This window comes from Nicotiana tabacum, chromosome 9 (assembly GCF_000715075.1).
Source record: "Nicotiana tabacum cultivar K326 chromosome 9, ASM71507v2, whole genome shotgun sequence".
In the NCBI taxonomy this organism is placed as follows: Eukaryota; Viridiplantae; Streptophyta; class Magnoliopsida; order Solanales; family Solanaceae; genus Nicotiana; species Nicotiana tabacum.
The window spans coordinates 20,282,405-20,299,889 of record NC_134088.1 but is presented as its reverse complement, the minus strand read 5'-3'; the positions used below and the strand labels follow the sequence as shown (position 1 = coordinate 20,299,889).

The window sequence follows — 17,485 nt, the reverse complement described above, 5'->3', positions numbered from 1 at the left end:
GTCTTATTCTATCTTCATTCTAAGTTATCAGTTTCTTTCCTGAATTATAACTTTGAAGCTTTACAAAGTTGGAACTAATGCTTGGACCTTTTACCTCTAAGCATTATAAACTCATAAATTAATACTCGCTCTGTTTTAATTTAGATGGCATTCTTTCTTTATTAGTCCGTTCTAAAAAGAATGATATATTTTTATATTTAAAAATAATTTAACTTTAAACTTTTTATTTACCCAATTTATTCTTAATGAATAGTTTTTATAGTCACACAAATATCATGGATCAACTAAGCTCTTACCCCTAAACCTTCAGCACCACATGTTTCAATTTTATTTTTTTTTTGTTAAACTTTGTGTCAAATCAAAATTCATCATCTAAATTGAAACGGAGAGAATATAATTATAACTTTTGAATGAGGTAAAGAAAAGCTAGGTTCAATTTTTATGGGGTTTCAACTAGGTGTTCGCTATTCGCATTGTGGCCGACTAAATTTGGATTCGCGTCGTAAATTCTCACATTAGAAAATAAAGTGATCCATAACAAAAGAGACTTCATACTCAAAGTTTGAACCAGAAAAAAAAATTACTTACCGTTCCACTACAGTCGTGATTGGTCATGCCATAAGTAGTACGTGATAAAGTAAAACTGTGAAAAGAGAAAAGAACGAGAAAGATCAGTGTCAAAAGGATTAAAATAGTATATGTAAAATGACGTGAATCTATGTAGATCCGAGTCCTCATTAGGCTCAAATGACACGGACTTCAGAAGATCAATACTAGAAGAAAACACACGCATTTTGATTTGAATCTGACGTCCATTTGTTCTTTTTTTTTACCAACAGATATTTGAGATTTACTTTATCAACTAATCTCGATTGAATAGTCTTGTTAAAAGAAATTAAGCTATTTTATTGTCAAAAACATTCTTCTTTGTTAAAATTTGAACTTAAGGTCTCTAATTAAATGTGCACGAATCAACCATCTCATCGCATCTATTAGGGGTCGTTTGATATGTTGGACATGTAAAAATAATTTTGGGATAAAAATCTAATGACACCTTATTCCTTGTTTTGTTACTAATTATGGATAATTTATCCTAAAATTTAAGATAGTACGGGATAACTTATTCCTGCCAGATGATAGAATAGTAATTCTAAGGTAAGTTATTCCAAGATAAAATAGTAAAATTGACTATCCCGTGATGAATACAACATACCAAACAACCAATAAAAAATAATATTAGAATAATTAATCTAAGCATAACTTGTACATTTCTTAACGAATGTACTGTCCTTTCAATTATTCTCATTTTAGTGCTTTTAAAAAAAAAAATCATTCTCACCGTATCTGAGAATTTGCCGTAGGAACGAAGACAAATGGGAATTATATTTTTCAATTCAAATTTAAACCGGTGAAAAGAAATTATTCCCTCAAGAAAAAATGTACATTAGGAAGAAGAAAGTAAAAATATATAAAAGGAGGCCGAAAATTGTTAAGCCGAAGTTTTTCCTTTCTCAATGAGGACGTGAAATAAAGATTCCATTGGTAACGCAAAAACATTGCACTAACTCATAAATGGCCCCACGCGCTTCCCCTACCTTCAATTAAATCATTGTTTTTAATTTCATTATTATTGTGTAAAGTTTGGTTTGAAAGTACCCTATGGAAATATCCTAGAAATAGGTTTTAATTAGTAACTTTAAGTGAGATTTTGCTATCATAATAACCTCAAATAATTCTTAATTTATGAGCCTTTTATATTTGACGACTCAACAAAAGCTTTGCACAAGCTATGACTTATAAGTTATAAATCTTGGTAAATTGGACACAAAGTTTTGAATAATGGGACAACAACTTAAAAAAATGTTTAGCTCCATTTTATCACTGTTTTTTCATTGTAAGAAATTATTTTGTCTTGCCGTGTACTTATACATGAAATAAAATATTAGAATTTCAGCCCGATTTATGAAAAGTATATCAAATCTAATTAAAATCAAAAGTTTATTAAGATGAGGGTAACATATACTACTATATAGCATAAAATTTACCCTATTCTCTCAAATTTAATGAAACCTTTATATCTAGGAAGTATATATAACCCAACTTGGTGATTTGATTAGCAAGGAAATGATTCTAATTAGAAAAAAGATAAAAACATATTCTTTTTTTTAAAATAAAATAAAATAAATCCTTCATCTAAGTGAAAAGAAAAAAGTAACAACTAAGGAATGTAATTAGATCTCACCATCCTTAATCAAAGGTCCATGATAGAGTAATAGAATCCATGTGTTTTCCTATTAATGGGTGTTAGGCGATACAAATCTGAACTTAATCTGGTTAGTGAATTTCAAATACTAGATAATTAAACAACGGCAACACCAACAAAAATAAACTCAGTGGAATCCTACAAGTGAGATCTGGGCTGGGAAGGATAGTGTGTATGCAGACCTTACCCCTTCCTAGGAAGGTAGAGAGATTATTTCTTATAAACTTTCGACTCAAGAAAGATAAAAAAAAAATAGGAACAAGCAATATCAACAATAAAGGCCAGAAAGATAACAACAACAATCTAAGAGCTAGAAAAATATATGGAAGAAAGCAATAACATCAAGTAGTAGCAACAACAAGATACTTGGAAACCGAAGTAGAAGATAGTAAGAAAACAACAGTAATACTAGCAATCTAAGAACAAGAATACTACTAGACTAACCCTAATACTCCCTGTATGGAATAGAAATATGCTCGACTACCTACTAATCTTCTACCCTAATTCTCGGCCTCCACACTATGCTATCAAGGCCATGTCCTCGGTTAGATGAAGTTGCACCATATCATGCTTGATCACCTTTTTTCAATACTTCTTTGGCTTCTCTCTACCTTTCTTCGTACCCACCAAAGCCAACTGCTCAGATCTTCTTACTGGGGTATTTGAGCCATTTAAGGCCTCATTTGTTTGCACTTAATGGAGGTCTGAATCTTAATCGTTCAAATCTCACACATTAAGTACATTTATTTTTAAAGTTTGAATCTTAACCATTCAGATCTTAATCATTAAGTGTGCTTATTTTCTTACTTCACAACCACTTAATGGGTCTGAATAGATCTGTATGATTAAGATATATAACAAAGACTTAATTTCATTAAGATGCTATCATCCATATTTATTACTAACTGTCATCACCGCCTACCATTATCAACTACCACCACCGCCATGCTCAACCATAGCTGCCACCACTACCACCACCCACCATCCCCACCATCATCATCCTGAATCATAGCCACACACTCACTCACCTCAACTACCATAACTAACCACCCAATCACCATCAATAACCATAGCCGGCACTGTCCATAATTATAAAATACCACCACCCACCATTACTTTACTCAATCACAACTACAAATCACCACCACATCTCACCATTATTAACTATCACCATCCACCACCATCATCCTTAATTATAATCGCTATCGCTATTGCTACCAATCATCACTAGCTACTACATAGAACCACCACAATTAGATTAATTAGTATTTTATTTGAATTTTATGTTTTATTAATTTTTTTAATAAAGATAAATTTTATATATTCAGATGTTAAAAAATAAACAGTCTTAATCATTTAGTGTTCAGATCTTAATACACATCTTAATATTCAGATATATATGTGTTATAATTCTGTATTGCTGTAATAAATAATTAAACTTTCTGAAAAAACAAAACAGAAAGTTAGTAATACTTATTTAACGAAATAAATTCTGGAAAAAAATAGTATAGAAATAAATCGAGCCCACTGAATACACAGTGTGTCCTTAAGGAAATTATTCCCCTCAAGTACCCGAGGTTCTGGAATATATCCTCCCGGGATAGAACGATTTAACTCACCGGAGTGTTGGTATCAAAACGCCGGTGAACAGCGAGCCACTCGAAGGCTGTAAAACACACTGGATTTTTTGTGCAGAAGAAGAAGAAGAAGAAGAAGAAGATCAGAAAAATATCGTAAGGAAAGATTCTGGGATTCAAACTCTATTTATAGAGTTGCTGGTATTGTTTCTGAAAAGGTTTGTAACCTTTCAGAAACAGCCATGGCTATTGGAACAGGGTTGTTTGAAATATTGCGGGAAAATATATTTAAAATAATCCGAAAAAGAAAATGGGCCTGACCGAACCGGGTCGCGGGTCATGGGTTATTCCGAATTGAATTTTTTGTTAATTATTTAATTAATTAATTAAATAATTGAAAGTTTCAAATCCAAATCCAAATCCGAAGCCGAAGCCGAAGCCGAGCCGAGCGACGACGACGACGACGACGCGAGGCTTGCCTTCTTCTTAACTCTTTAAGAGTTAGAAGAAGAGCAATTATATATATACCCATCAAAAACCTTTTCTTCCTCCGATATGGGACAATGTCCCTTTGCCAAGGGAAACTCAAATATTTTATTTTTCCTCCATTTCTCATTCACCCTCTTTAAGCTACACAAGCTTAAAATTCCAACAATCCCCCACATGAATGGGGAATGGCTATAAAATAAAGGAATGCACGGACGCGTGTGTGTTTTACATGCAAGAATTAATTGCATCTGGATAAGTAGGTTTCTCTTTAAACTTTTCGTAGTGAACTTATATTGGATATACTCGGTCTATCGGTAGATTTGATATCTTTAAATCGTCGAGCTTTGTTGTATACCTAGACAATATAAGTCACACAATCAATCCTTAACCATCTATGGTTCTCACGGTTGTGTTCGTTTCAGCCATGAACACCGCCTGGTTTTATGAGTGCTTAGAGAATGGGCCTTTACTTTCATTCCCCTTGAAGCGGCTTACACTTCACACTCACATAGGTGATTTCTAAACGTGTAATCCTATAGACACACTATCTGGTCATATCCTGCCAGACTTAGCAAATCATTAAAAAACCTTGAAGCTTTGTTGACTCATCAAAAATCCTTAATGCTTTACCTCAATTTCTGAACATTGTCTTCATCACGAGAATGGGTTGAGTTATTTGACAATGTTGAACCGTCATTCATAACTTTGTTTGATCTCTTTGAACCTAGCTCGTGGGATCTCCAGTCTGCTAGGTAGAGTTACCGTCATGATGATTTGTCCTAGACCTTAACCCCATTCCCTTTGATGATCTTTCAACTGCCTCTTTAGATAGGCCTTTTGTAAGTGGATCTGACACGTTATCTCTTGACTTTATGTAGTCAATTGTGATAACATCACTAGAGAGTAGTTGTCTAACGGTATTGTGTCTCCGTCGTATATGATGAGATTTTTCGTTATACATAATGCTCCCTGCCCTGCCTATTGCCGCTTGACTATCACAATGTATACAATAGGTGCCAAAGGTTTGGGCCAAAATGGAATATCTTCCAAGAAATTTCGGAGCCATTCAGCTTCTTCACCGACCTTATCTAAAGCTATGAATTCAGATTCCATTGTAGAACGAGCGATGCACGTTTGTTTGGATGATTTCCAAGACACTGCTCCACCCCCAATTGTGAAAACATATCCACTCGTGGATTTAACTTCCGATGATCCAGTAATCCAATTTGCATCACTATATCCCTCGATCACGGAGGGATATTTGTTATAATGCAAAGTATAATTTTGGGTATGTTTGAGATACCCCAAAACTCGTTTCATTGCCATCCAATGTATGTGATTGGGATTACTTATAAACCGACTCAGTTTACTAATAGCACATGCTATATCTGGTCGTGTACAATTCATAATATACATAAAACTTCCCAATACTCTTGCATAATCTAGTTGTGAGTCACTTTCACCTTCATTCTTTTGAAGTGCATAACTCACGTCAATTGGAGTCTTGGCAATTTTAAAATCCAAATACTTGAACTTGTCAAGTACCTTTTCAATGTAGTAAGACTGTGATAATGCTAGACCTTGTGGAGTCTTGTGAATTCTGATTCCTAAGATCACATCAACAACTCCTAAGTCTTTCATATCGAATTTGCTAGCCAACATGCGCTTAGTAGCATTTATATCTGTCATGTTTTTGCTCATTATCAACATGTCATCAACATATAAATAAACAATGACTTCATGACCTGGAGTATTTTTAATGTAAACACATTTGTCGCACTCGTTGATTTTAAACCCACTTGCCAACATTGTTTGGTCAAATTTGGCATGCCATTGTTTGGGTGCTTGTTTAAGTCCATAAAGCGACTTAACAAGTTTGTACACTTTCTTTTCTTTACCAGTTACCACAAAACCCTCAGGTTATTCCATGTAAATCTCTTCCTCTAATTCTCTATTTAAGAAAGCTATTTTAACATCCATTTGATGGATTTCAAGACCATACACGACCGCTAGTGCCACTAACACCCTAATAGATGTTATCCTCGTTACTGGCGAGTAAGTGTCAAAGTAATCAAGGCCTTCCTTTTGTCTATAACCTTTGACAACAAGTCTTGCCTTATATTTGTCAATAGTGCCATCAGCTTTCACTTTCCGTTTAAAGATCCATTTCGAACCTAAAGGCTTATTTCCCGGAGGAAGATCTACCAATTCCCATGTATGGTTATCCAAAATTGATTGAATCTCACTATTGACTGCCTCTTTCCAAAACGCTGAATCAGAAGATGACACAGCTACTTTAAAAGTTTGAGGCTCATTTTCAAGCAAAAATGTCACAAAATCTGGTCCAAAGGAAGTAGATGTTCTTCGACGTTTGCTACGCCTTGGATCTTTTATACTTGGAGTGTTTTCCTTTGGTTCTTCCCGAGATCGTTTAGGTCTTTCACTTAACGACTCACATTCAGTTTTATACGGATAGATGCTTTCAAAGAATTCAGCATTATCTGATTCCATTACCGTATTAACGTGAATTTTGGGATTATCGGATTTATGAACCAAAAACCGACATGCTTTACTGTTTGTAGCATATCCAATGAAAACGCAATCAACAGTTTTTGGTCCGATTTTAACCCTTTTAGGTAAAAGAACTTGTACCTTTGCTAGACACCCCCACACTTTGAAATATTTTAAGTTGGGTTTTCTTCCTTTCCATTTTTCATATGGAATAGATTGTGTTTTGTTGTGGGGTACTCTGTTGAATATTCGGTTAGCTGTAAGGATAGCTTCGCCCCACAAACTCTGCGGTAATCCGGAACTTATTAATAAAGAATTCATCATTTTCTTTAATGTCCAATTTTTCCTTTCCGCAATTCCATTGGATTGAGATGTGTAAGGTATAGTAGTTCGATGGATAATTCCATATTCCAAACATATTTCTGCAAATGGAAATTCATATTCTCCACCCCTATCACTTCTAATCATTTTGATCTTTTTATTCAATTGATTCTCTACTTCATTCTTGTATTGCTTAAATGCTTCAATTGCTTCATCCTTACTATTAAGCAAATAAACATAACAATATCGAGTGCAGTCATCAATAAAAGTAATAAAATACTTTTTCCCACCTCGAGATGGTGTCGACTTCATATCACAAATGTCAGTATGAATTAAGTCTAAAGGATTTGAATTCCTTTCAATAGACTTATAAGGATGTTTTATAAATTTAGACTCAACACATATTTGACATTTTGATTTATTACACTCGAATTTAGGCAACACTTCTAAATTAATTAACTTCCGCAAAGTTTTGTAATTGACATGTCCTAAACGAATATGCCATAAATTATTTGACTCCAATAAATAAGAAGAAGCTGCAATTTTATTCATACTGTCAACAACCATTACATTTAGTTTGAAGAGGCTCTCTGTGAGGTAGCCCTTTCCAACATACATTTTATTCTTGCTTACAATAACTTTATCAGAAACAAATATACATTTGAATCCATTCTTAACAAGCAAAGAAGTAGAAACTAAATTCTTCCTAATAGTAGGAACATGAAGAACGTTGTTGAGCGTTAACACCTTGCCGAAAGTCATCTTCAGGAATATCTTCCCATAACCTTCAATCTTGGCTGTTGCAGTATTTCTCATGGAAAGCTCTTCTTCGGGACCAGCAGTAGAGTAAGTCGCAAATGCTTCCTTGACAGCACAAACATGTCGAGTGGCTCCAGAGTCAATCCACCACTCCTTCGGATTTCCAACTAGGTTGTATTCCGAAAGCATTGCACACAGATCATCAATGTCATAATTCTTCTCCACTATGTTGGCCTGTCCCTTCTTCTTATACTTTTTCGGGAGACGACAATCAGGGGCTTTGTGACCGGTTTTTCCACAATTATAGCAGCTGCCCTTGAATTTCTTTTTGTTCTGCTCCTTAGTCTGTCCTGAAGACCTCTTTCTCTTCTTACTTTTTGGAGCAGTCTCCTCAACGATATTAGCTCCCGTGATCGTTAAATTTCCACGAGACTTCTTCTCGGCTGTTTTGTTGTCTTCCTCAATCTTGAGACGAATCACAAGATCTTCCAACTTCATTTCTTTGCGCTTGTGCTTAAGATAGTTCTTGAAATCTTTCCACGAATGAGGTAATTTTTCAATCATTGCAGCCACTTGAAATGCTTCATTCACGACCATACCTTCAGCAATAAGGTCATGAAAAATAAGTTGAAGCTCCTGAACTTGGGTTCCAACAGTTTTACTGTCTATCATTTTATAGTCTATAAATTTGGCAACCACGAACTTCTTCAAGCATGCATCTTCAGTCTTGTACTTCTTCTCAAGTGTGTCCCATAATTCTTTCAAAGTATTCATCGCACTGTACACATTGTACAAATCATCCTCTAAAGCGCTTAAGATATAGCCTTTGCAAAGAAAATCTGCCTGCTTCCACGCCTCAACAATCATGAATTTTTTGTTGTCCGGCATGTCCGCAGCAGGCACTGGAGGTTCTTCACTAGTGAATTTCTGCATACCAAGTGTGGTAAGCCAGAAGAACACCCTTTGCTGCCATCCTTTGAAGTTGGCTTCGAAAAATTTTCTCGGTTTCTCTGCCAGTGGAACAGTAGTCCGGCTTGACGAGGCTATCGTCGTTGCGGCAATAGTCGCAAAAGAATTTCTGTTATCAATTGTCATTTCTCACTGTAAACAACAGAAGAGTTCAATTAATCGCAAAATCAGAACAGTAAACAATACTGTTATTAACAAAAATAGTATGTATAATAAATAAAACCGAAGTTCTTATATACTGTTTCACAGAAAAACGATGAAGTTTTTATGTTCTTCAAATCGTTTTATGAATTTCAATACACTAATGAAGTTTTTTATATCTTCAAATCAGATAGTAAAATTCAGAAGGAGTAAAAAATCACACAAGTTTGAATCTTCACAAACAAAATACAGAATATAATAAATTAATTTCCTTAAGAATGTTATAATTCTGTATTGCTGTAATAAACAATTAAACTTTCTGAAAAAATAAAACAGAAAGTTAGTAATACTTGTTTAACGAAATAAATTCTGAAAAAAAATAGTATAGGAATAAATCGAGCCCACTGAATATACAGTGTGTCCTTAAGAAAATTATTCCCCTCAAGTACCCGAGGTGCTGGAATATATCCTCCCAGGATAGAACGATTTAACTCACCGGAGTGTTGGTACCAAAACGCCGGTGAACAGCGAGCCATTCGAAGGCTGTAAAACACACTAGATTTTTTGTGCAGAAGAAGAAGAAGAAGCAGCTCAGAAAAATTTTGTAAGGAAAGATTCTGGGATTCAAACTCTATTTATAGAGTTGCTGGCATTGTTTCTGAAAAGGTTTGCAACCTTTCAGAAACAGCCATGGCTGTTGGAACAAGGTTGTTTGAAATATTGCGGGAAAATATATTTAAAATAATCCGGGAAAGAAAACGGGCCTGACCGAACCGGGTCGCGGGTCATGGGTTATCCGAAGCCGAAGCCGAGTCGAGCGACGACGACGGCGCGAGGCTTGCCTTCTTCTTAACTCTTTAAGAGCTAGAAGAAGACCAATTATATATATACCATCAAAAGCCTTTTCTTCCTCCGATATGAGACAATGTTCCTTTGCCAAGGGAAACTCAAATATTTCATTTTCCCTCCATTTCTCATTCACCCTCTTTAAGGTACACAAACTTAAAATCCCAACAATATGCAGATTCAGACGTCTTAGTCTGAATACACATCTTTATATTCAGATATGTATTCAGATTCAGACGTGTTAATCTAAAAAAAAAAAAGAGGCATTAAGTCTCGCTTTCCGATAATTAAACAAAAAAAAAAGTACAAAATATACGATACAAAAAAGAAAAGAAGAAAAACCGCACTTTTCGTGCAGTACATAGGCCATAAGGCGCGTGGAGAAAACTTGGATGCAGCAACAGTAAGTCCCCATTTGTCAGTGAGAATATTTTTTGACACTGTTTCCAAGTTTAAATAAAAATTCAAATCAAATCAATAACCCAAACATGGAATTCAAAACACCTCGTAATCAAATCATATAACAAGACTATATATGTGCTTTGTCTGAAAATAATTTCACTACCAAAAACCCCACTCACTACCCACCCCCAAAACAAAACGACCGCCAAAACCCCACCCATAAACCTCCGTCCTCCGCCACCGTAAACCACCGTGTGCCACCACCTGATCTTACATTTTTTTTTTGACTTTTATAGAAAAATCAAGAATATTGAAAGTTAGCGTATTTTTTGATTGGTGGGGTTTTGTAAAAAGTGATAAGCAGTTAAAAGGGTGTGTTGGGTAATGGTTGAAGAAGCTAAAAGACTGAGCTTTTCTGTTTCTTGAATTTGCGAAGGCAAAGGGGACGGCGTCGTTTTTAGGCTGTGCAGTGATGATGAAGATACGCTTGAATTTTCTGCGATTCCTTTTTATGTTATTGGTGATCTTCACTCCTAATGGTACAATTTTGTGTCTTTTTTAATAAAAAAAATTGCTCTGTGTTTGGTTGTGTAGGAGACTGTAATTTTATTGGGTTTGTTGTAGTTTTTTGAATTTTTGGGTAATCGAGGTAATATTGGATTATGGATCATAGTCTTTTTTTTTGTTTGGTTTATTTGGGTGTTCTTTTTTCTCTTTTGAATCTTAGATTCTTTTTCTTTGTTGATGTTCCTTTTTGATCAATATGCTTATGTGCTTTATTGTTACTTACAACAACAACAACAACCTAGTACAATCCCACTAGTGGTATCTGGGTACCCTGGGTAGAGAGTATGTTTACAAATGACCCTCGGCATCCTTCCCTCCAAGAACTCCCCACCTTGGTGACTCGAACTCGCAACCTGGAAGTGGAGGGTGCTTACCATCAGAGCAACCCACCTTGTCTTGCTTTATTGTTACTTGTTCATGTATAATCATAAAATTTACTGATAACTAAAAATAAACAGTAACTAATAAAAATTAGATCTTGTAATTTGGGGGGGTGGGGTGGGGTGGGGGTGTGTGTGTGTGTGGAGTCAGCTATTTGCTGTTTCATCTTTCTGCAGTGGAATTTGGTAGCAGCCTTTCTTGCTTATGTGAATGGATTTGATAAAAGCGGAACTAGGATTTTTACTAAGAGGAGTGAAAAATATAAAGAAGTCAAAAGGAAATTCAACATATAGTATGTATACATAAATTTTGTTTAATCTATCTACACAGTCTATCTTCTCAAAGTAGGGTAAGGTCTCCCAGACCCCACCTACCCCACCTGTGGGATTACTTGTTGTTGTTGTTGTTATCTGCAGTTCTGCACAGTTTAATTTTCCGGCCGATTGACGACCCTTGGACAAGGGTGGCTCTGCCACTGATTGGTATAACAGCCTTAGTTTTATATTTCTATAGTACTCCTATAAGGTTATTAAGCTGTATAACTGATGAATAGGGACAATGTTGTTTGATGTATTTATTGTGATGCTTTGTTTGCAAATGTTACAGTTCTTTTACCATATATTTTCCAAAAAATTAAGATTTGACTGAAGAATTTTCCTGCAAGTCTATGTTAATTTTAGTTATATGGACCATTTGTAACATTAAGTTGATTCGTGTGGCTTGATAGGCTGGTTAACAGAGATAGTTTCAGCCCGTCGGTTTATATCTGCATTCTTTCACGTTTTGAGTCGCTAATGTTACATGTGGAATGTACTTATTGCATTTTCTTCACCTTCTGTTTTCAGCTCAACTGACTGCAAGAGCATTCACCGGAACTTATGGAATTAACTATGGGAGAATCGCAGATAACATCCCTTCACCTGATAAAGTTGTTAAACTCCTTCGAGCGGCAAAAATTAAGAATGTTAGAATATATGATGCAGAACCCAGTGTCCTTAATGCCTTTAAAGGGACAGGGCTTGAGTTGGTGGTTGGACTTCCGAACGGATTTGTAAAAGAAATGAGTGCTAATGCAGATCATGCTCTGACTTGGGTAAAAGATAATGTGAAGGCATTCCTTCCCGGTACCCGCATTGTCGGCATCGCTGTGGGAAATGAAGTTTTGGGGGGCAGTGACAACGAACTAGAGATAGCTCTTCTGAATGCTGTAAAGAATGTATATAATGCAACACAAAAGCTCGGGATAAGTGACATTGTTCAGATATCGACTGCACACTCACAGGCCGTCTTTGTTAATTCATTCCCTCCCTCCGCTTGTATATTTAAAGACGGTGTTGCTCAGTTGATGAAGCCACTTTTACAGTTATTCTCAGAAATTGGATCTCCGTTCTGTTTAAATGCCTACCCCTTTTTGGCTTACACGTACAATTCAGACAAAATAGACATAAATTATGCTCTTTTTCAGCCGAATGGGGGAATTGTTGACAATAGAACTCTTCTTCATTATGATAACCTGCTCGATGCTCAGATTGATGCAGCATATGCAGCTCTAGAGAATGCTGGTTTCAGAAAAATGGAAGTCATAGTTACTGAAACAGGCTGGGCGTCTAATGGGGATGAGAACGAACCTGCTGCTACGCCAGGTAATGCTAGTACATATAATTATAATCTGCGAAAAAGGCTTGCCAAGAGGAAAGGAACTCCAATGAGGCCAAAAAAAATGTTGAAGGCATATATTTTTGCACTGTTCAATGAGAATTCAAAGCCGGGTCAATCGTCAGAGAAGAACTTCGGACTCTTCAAAGCTGATGGTAGTATTTCTTATGATATTGGTTTCTCTGGGCTGCAAGATATATCAGCTGCATCTTCGCTTTTCTCTTTGAAGGTATGAGGATCTTTTTCACTTTTTGAATCAATGCTGTGTGTTGGTCATCCTTCATATTCTGGATAAAGAGTGAATAGTTGTGAGCATAGTGTTTCTGTATAGTTCTGGATCATCTACGTAGCGCTGCCGCTCATAGCTTAGGAAAAAATGTTATCTTAAATGACTTTAAAAAGAAAAAAAAAGAAGACACGTTGATTGGTCCCTTATACAAGAAATTCAACCTCATATTCCTACATAGAAACATATACGGGTTCAATGTGTAGCAGGCCGTAAATATGCTGGAAACCTCATGTATTGAATTGAGTTACATGCTTGCTAAAATCAGAAGTGTAGGTGAAGTTTATTTTTTACACTTCATACTGCTCCTTTGCAAAAAGGTAAAGGAAGACTAAGAAAGTCAGTGTTTTTAGGATTTCATGGGTTTCGTCTTAGTGCACTGATATATACCTCTGTGGGAAAGTAATTCAATCAATCCTATGACTACCCGGTTCATTAAAAAGAGATTAATATTTACTAATGCATATTATAGGAAGGTCCACTTGGTTCAGACTTTTGTAAAAAAGGGTTACATTCGTTCAGAATTGTATATTAGCAGATATTTCAATCTTTTTCTCATTCCTGGCTTCTTAAGCGGTGATCTTTAATAATGAATATATAAGATGAACCTAAAAGGGGAGTGTGAAAGTATCATGAGAGTAGCATGAGAGATACCTCCCATATTTTTTGGAGCGAAACAACATGAGGAATCCCCATTCATTCTTGGGTTACATGTTTCACCTTCTTAAAAAAAAAGGTAAAATGAGTCCTTTTATTTCAATGCATTAGGACATGTTTATAGAATCAGATATTTTTTCCCTACCGCTTTAAGCCCCTTTTTCTCGTAGTAAAGAACAACGGGAAAGAGATTGAGAGTATGTACCATGTTTGGAGAAAAGGGTGTGTGGGGGGGGGGGGGGTAGATCCTTTGGCTTTTGCAGAAGGCTAGGATTATGTTTCTGTAACTAAGTATTTTAAAAACTTACGGTTCTACTACTTAGAAAGTTTATAGAGAGGAAAGAACAGAGGAAATAAAGAAAAGGAAAGCAGAGTGGAAGACAAATAAGTTTGTAAAATTCATCACGCTGAAGCTTTTGGTTTAAAGTTTCTCTATTCAGATCTGGTACTGATCAGTGATGTATCATGCCAATTTTTTACATGGACGGCGTACTGTTCTAGACGTCTTCAAGAAAACTGTTGGTGCTTGAGTTGGAAAAATGGAGAAAGGGTAAGGAGAGATTAGAAAAGGTGCTAGAGAACATTTGGAAATACTGGTTAATACTTATTGAGTGGATCAACAGCTTAAAAACAAAGAACTTTTATATGTTTTGAGAATAACAATCGACAACAACAACAACAACCTAGTGTAATCCCATTAGTGGGGTCTGGGGAGGGTAGAATGTACGCAGACCTTACTCCTACCCGAAGAAGGTAGAAAGACTGTTTCCAGAAGACCCTCGGCTCAAAAAAGATATAGAGAAAAGAGTAACAGCAAGCAACAACACCAGCAAACCACACAGAAAACCAAAGTAAGAGAAACAGTAAGCAATAACAGAAATCTAATAATAAAAAGAAAATACAAAATTAACACTGAGGGATGCATTAAAACTACTGGATCGAGCAAGGACACCGCTTGATTACCTAGCCTACTACCGTAATTCTTGACCTCCACACCTTCCTATCCAGGGTCATGTCCTCAGTAAGCCGGATTGTAACAAATGGAGATTAAGAACTCAAATTGTAGCAGAGTAACCAAAAAGGTAAAACTTGCTCCCTAGTTCACCAATTGCAGCAAAATAACCAAAAAGGTCAATTCTTGCAGCACCAATTCACCAAGAGACCAACATATTTCATCACCATTACCAAAAACATAACAAAGATACATTCTTGGAAACCCTATATTGCACGTAACATGTTCGATGCACAACAAAAGTACAAATCTCATACCTACTATAGTTACATTTCATAACAGATCAAGTGTAACTAAAATGACCAAAAAGGTTAATTCTTGCAACCCTAATTCTCCAAAATACCAACAAATTCCATCACAAATAGCAAGAAAAACATAACAAAGACAATTTTTTTGTAATATTGCATATAACTACATAGCTACTAGAATTACATTCCACAACAGATCAAGTGAAACTAGAATAACCAAAAAGGTTAATTCTTGCAACTTTAGTTCGCCAAAAGTCCAACATAATTCATCACAATTACCAAAAAAAGAACTTTACAACAACACACCTAGTAAAATCCTACTAGTGGGTTTTGGGGAGGGTAGAGTGTACGCAGACCTTACCCCTACCCCGGAAGAGTAGAGAGGCTGTTTCCGGGAGACCCTCGGCTCAATAGAAGAGACAATAATATCAGAAAAGAAAGAAAAGAATAGATCCATAACAACAAAAGAAACCAGAAAAATAATAACAACGTCGTAAGAGACGGCAAATAAGTGGAAGGGCAATAACACAATACTATGCAAAACAAAAAAATAGTGTAACAAAAAAATAGTGTGAGTAAAAATTTCTTAGAAACCCTAATATAGTAATATTGCACATAACATGTTCAATAAAAGTACTGTGAATTTCTTCAAGAGGAGGAGGAGTGGAGGCAATGGCATTGGAGATGAACGACGGGATGATTCTGGTGGCATTGCCGGAGATAATATGGTAAGCCGGATCAACTAGTTTCGATAACCAGCCGGTCCGACCACCGGTTCGGTTCAATTGTGGACGGTCGTAAGGAGTTGCCGGAGGTTTCCTCGCCGCCGGTTTTTTGAACTTCCCTCCGGCGCCTCTCTCGCTGGCTCTGTTACCGTAATATGACGGAGTCATATTGAACTCCATTGTCTTTCCTTAACACTCGAGTCTAAGGAAATTAGGCATGCTGATTTTTAATTGGGACTTCCAAAAAGATTTACTAGCTTTTATTTTGTCCTCGGAGGCATTGTAGAAGTGATGATAAGCTGACATGAAGAACTTAGGCTGGGGTGACCTTGTTGAATAATATGCATCCTGCATCCATGTACTTCCTAAAGAGATGGGTTAATAGATTTGCAGCGGAAGTAGAGGTATGATGGATCTGCTGCTTTATTTTGTTAGTAAATGTCCTCAGTAGTCATAGTAAGTGTTTGTCAATCTAACAAACAACTGAAATAAGTTCTGTTGACTCGTCACATCTCATCTTCCTGTTCCTCCTCTGTCGAATCCTGTTAGAGTCTTAAAGAAATACACTTGTCCCCCATCGGTTGTGTATCCAAATGGGGCCACTCAACCTTGCCTTAATTTTGCGTTCGGATGTTCCGTTTCTTTCACAAATCTAGGTGATGAAAGGGCCTTCAATCCCATGGTATGTATTAGGGAAGCTCTTGCATTAGCTATGCAACCAATTATAACTTAACTTTACCTCCTTTTTATTTTGAAGTGCTAATCATTTGGAAGAATCTATTTTTCTTCCTTCCCTCTTATTTCTCGCTCTTGCTCCTTGATCTGGGGCTTTCACTTTGTGGAGGTTTGTTGATTTGTGTACTTGCTGTTTCTTTTTCGTGTGCACCTCTAGAATTTGTTGGAGCACTTAGAATAAACTTCTAGGAACATATATCAGTTGTGAATGCTGCTTTTATAGCAGGCTCTTAAATCTGCTATTGTAGCTCACTGACTATCAAACTGTCAAGGTGAATAGTTACTTTTCCTAGAACTAGCATGTTTCATGAAAGAGTGTCTTTGTTTGTCTTTTCAATCAAATGTGTTTTCTCTCTCTCAAAGGAAAATACGCTTTGTTTGTTGATATGTTCCATGTTCCTTCTGTTCATATATGAGGATTTCATTTCATAGTAAATTAGATTTGACCTGGTTTTGATGATATCTCATTCTTCTTAAGACACCTTTTCAGATTTTCAAGACTTGATAAAGGATACTTGAGCTTATCTCAACTAGCCTAGTTAACAAGTAATGCTGAAACAATGATAGCAGACGCGTGCACTCAGTGTTCTATTCTACTGTCTACTACAGATTTTATGTCACATATCATTCTGGACTTACTTACCCATTTTACATGCATACAATGTTTTCAGGGAATTAAAGCTCGAGGGTATTATTTGTCAGCGATAGCAATCACAGCTTCTATGTCAGTGCTGCTATCGAGGTTGTGACAACATTTTTGAACTCATCTTATACTAAATACCAGATTAGCATCTTGAATATTTCCTAGTAGAAACTGCTACATCAACAACATTAGGAATGCAGTCATATATCTTCATCGCTATCATGAAGGTTGCTGATTGTTTTTGAATTTTTCAGCCATGTACATCAGTATATATGAAATAAATTTATTCTTGGTTTA

At 36.0% G+C, this 17,485-nt stretch overlaps 1 protein-coding gene across 1 annotated transcript; it reads left to right on the top strand.

Annotated features, from left to right (window-relative positions):
- The first annotated feature begins 10,360 nt into the window (after positions 1 to 10,360).
- On the top strand, positions 10,361 to 17,485 carry LOC107768267 (glucan endo-1,3-beta-glucosidase 11-like). Its single transcript, XM_016587382.2, has 3 exons — positions 10,361 to 10,817; positions 12,072 to 13,111; positions 17,217 to 17,485. The coding sequence occupies exons 1-3, from the start codon at positions 10,751 to 10,753 to the stop codon at positions 17,292 to 17,294; spliced, it is 1,185 nt and encodes a 394-aa protein (XP_016442868.1). The 5' UTR covers positions 10,361 to 10,750; the 3' UTR covers positions 17,295 to 17,485.

Coding starts and splice junctions, on each gene's coding strand:
- LOC107768267 (XM_016587382.2), top strand. CDS start 10,751: ATGATGAAGATACGCTTGAATTTTCTGCGATTCCTTTTTATGTTATTG. Junction 10,818..12,071: donor GGTGATCTTCACTCCTAATG/GTACAATTTTGT, acceptor TTCTGTTTTCAG/CTCAACTGACTGCAAGAGCA. Junction 13,112..17,216: donor CTTCGCTTTTCTCTTTGAAG/GTATGAGGATCT, acceptor CAATGTTTTCAG/GGAATTAAAGCTCGAGGGTA.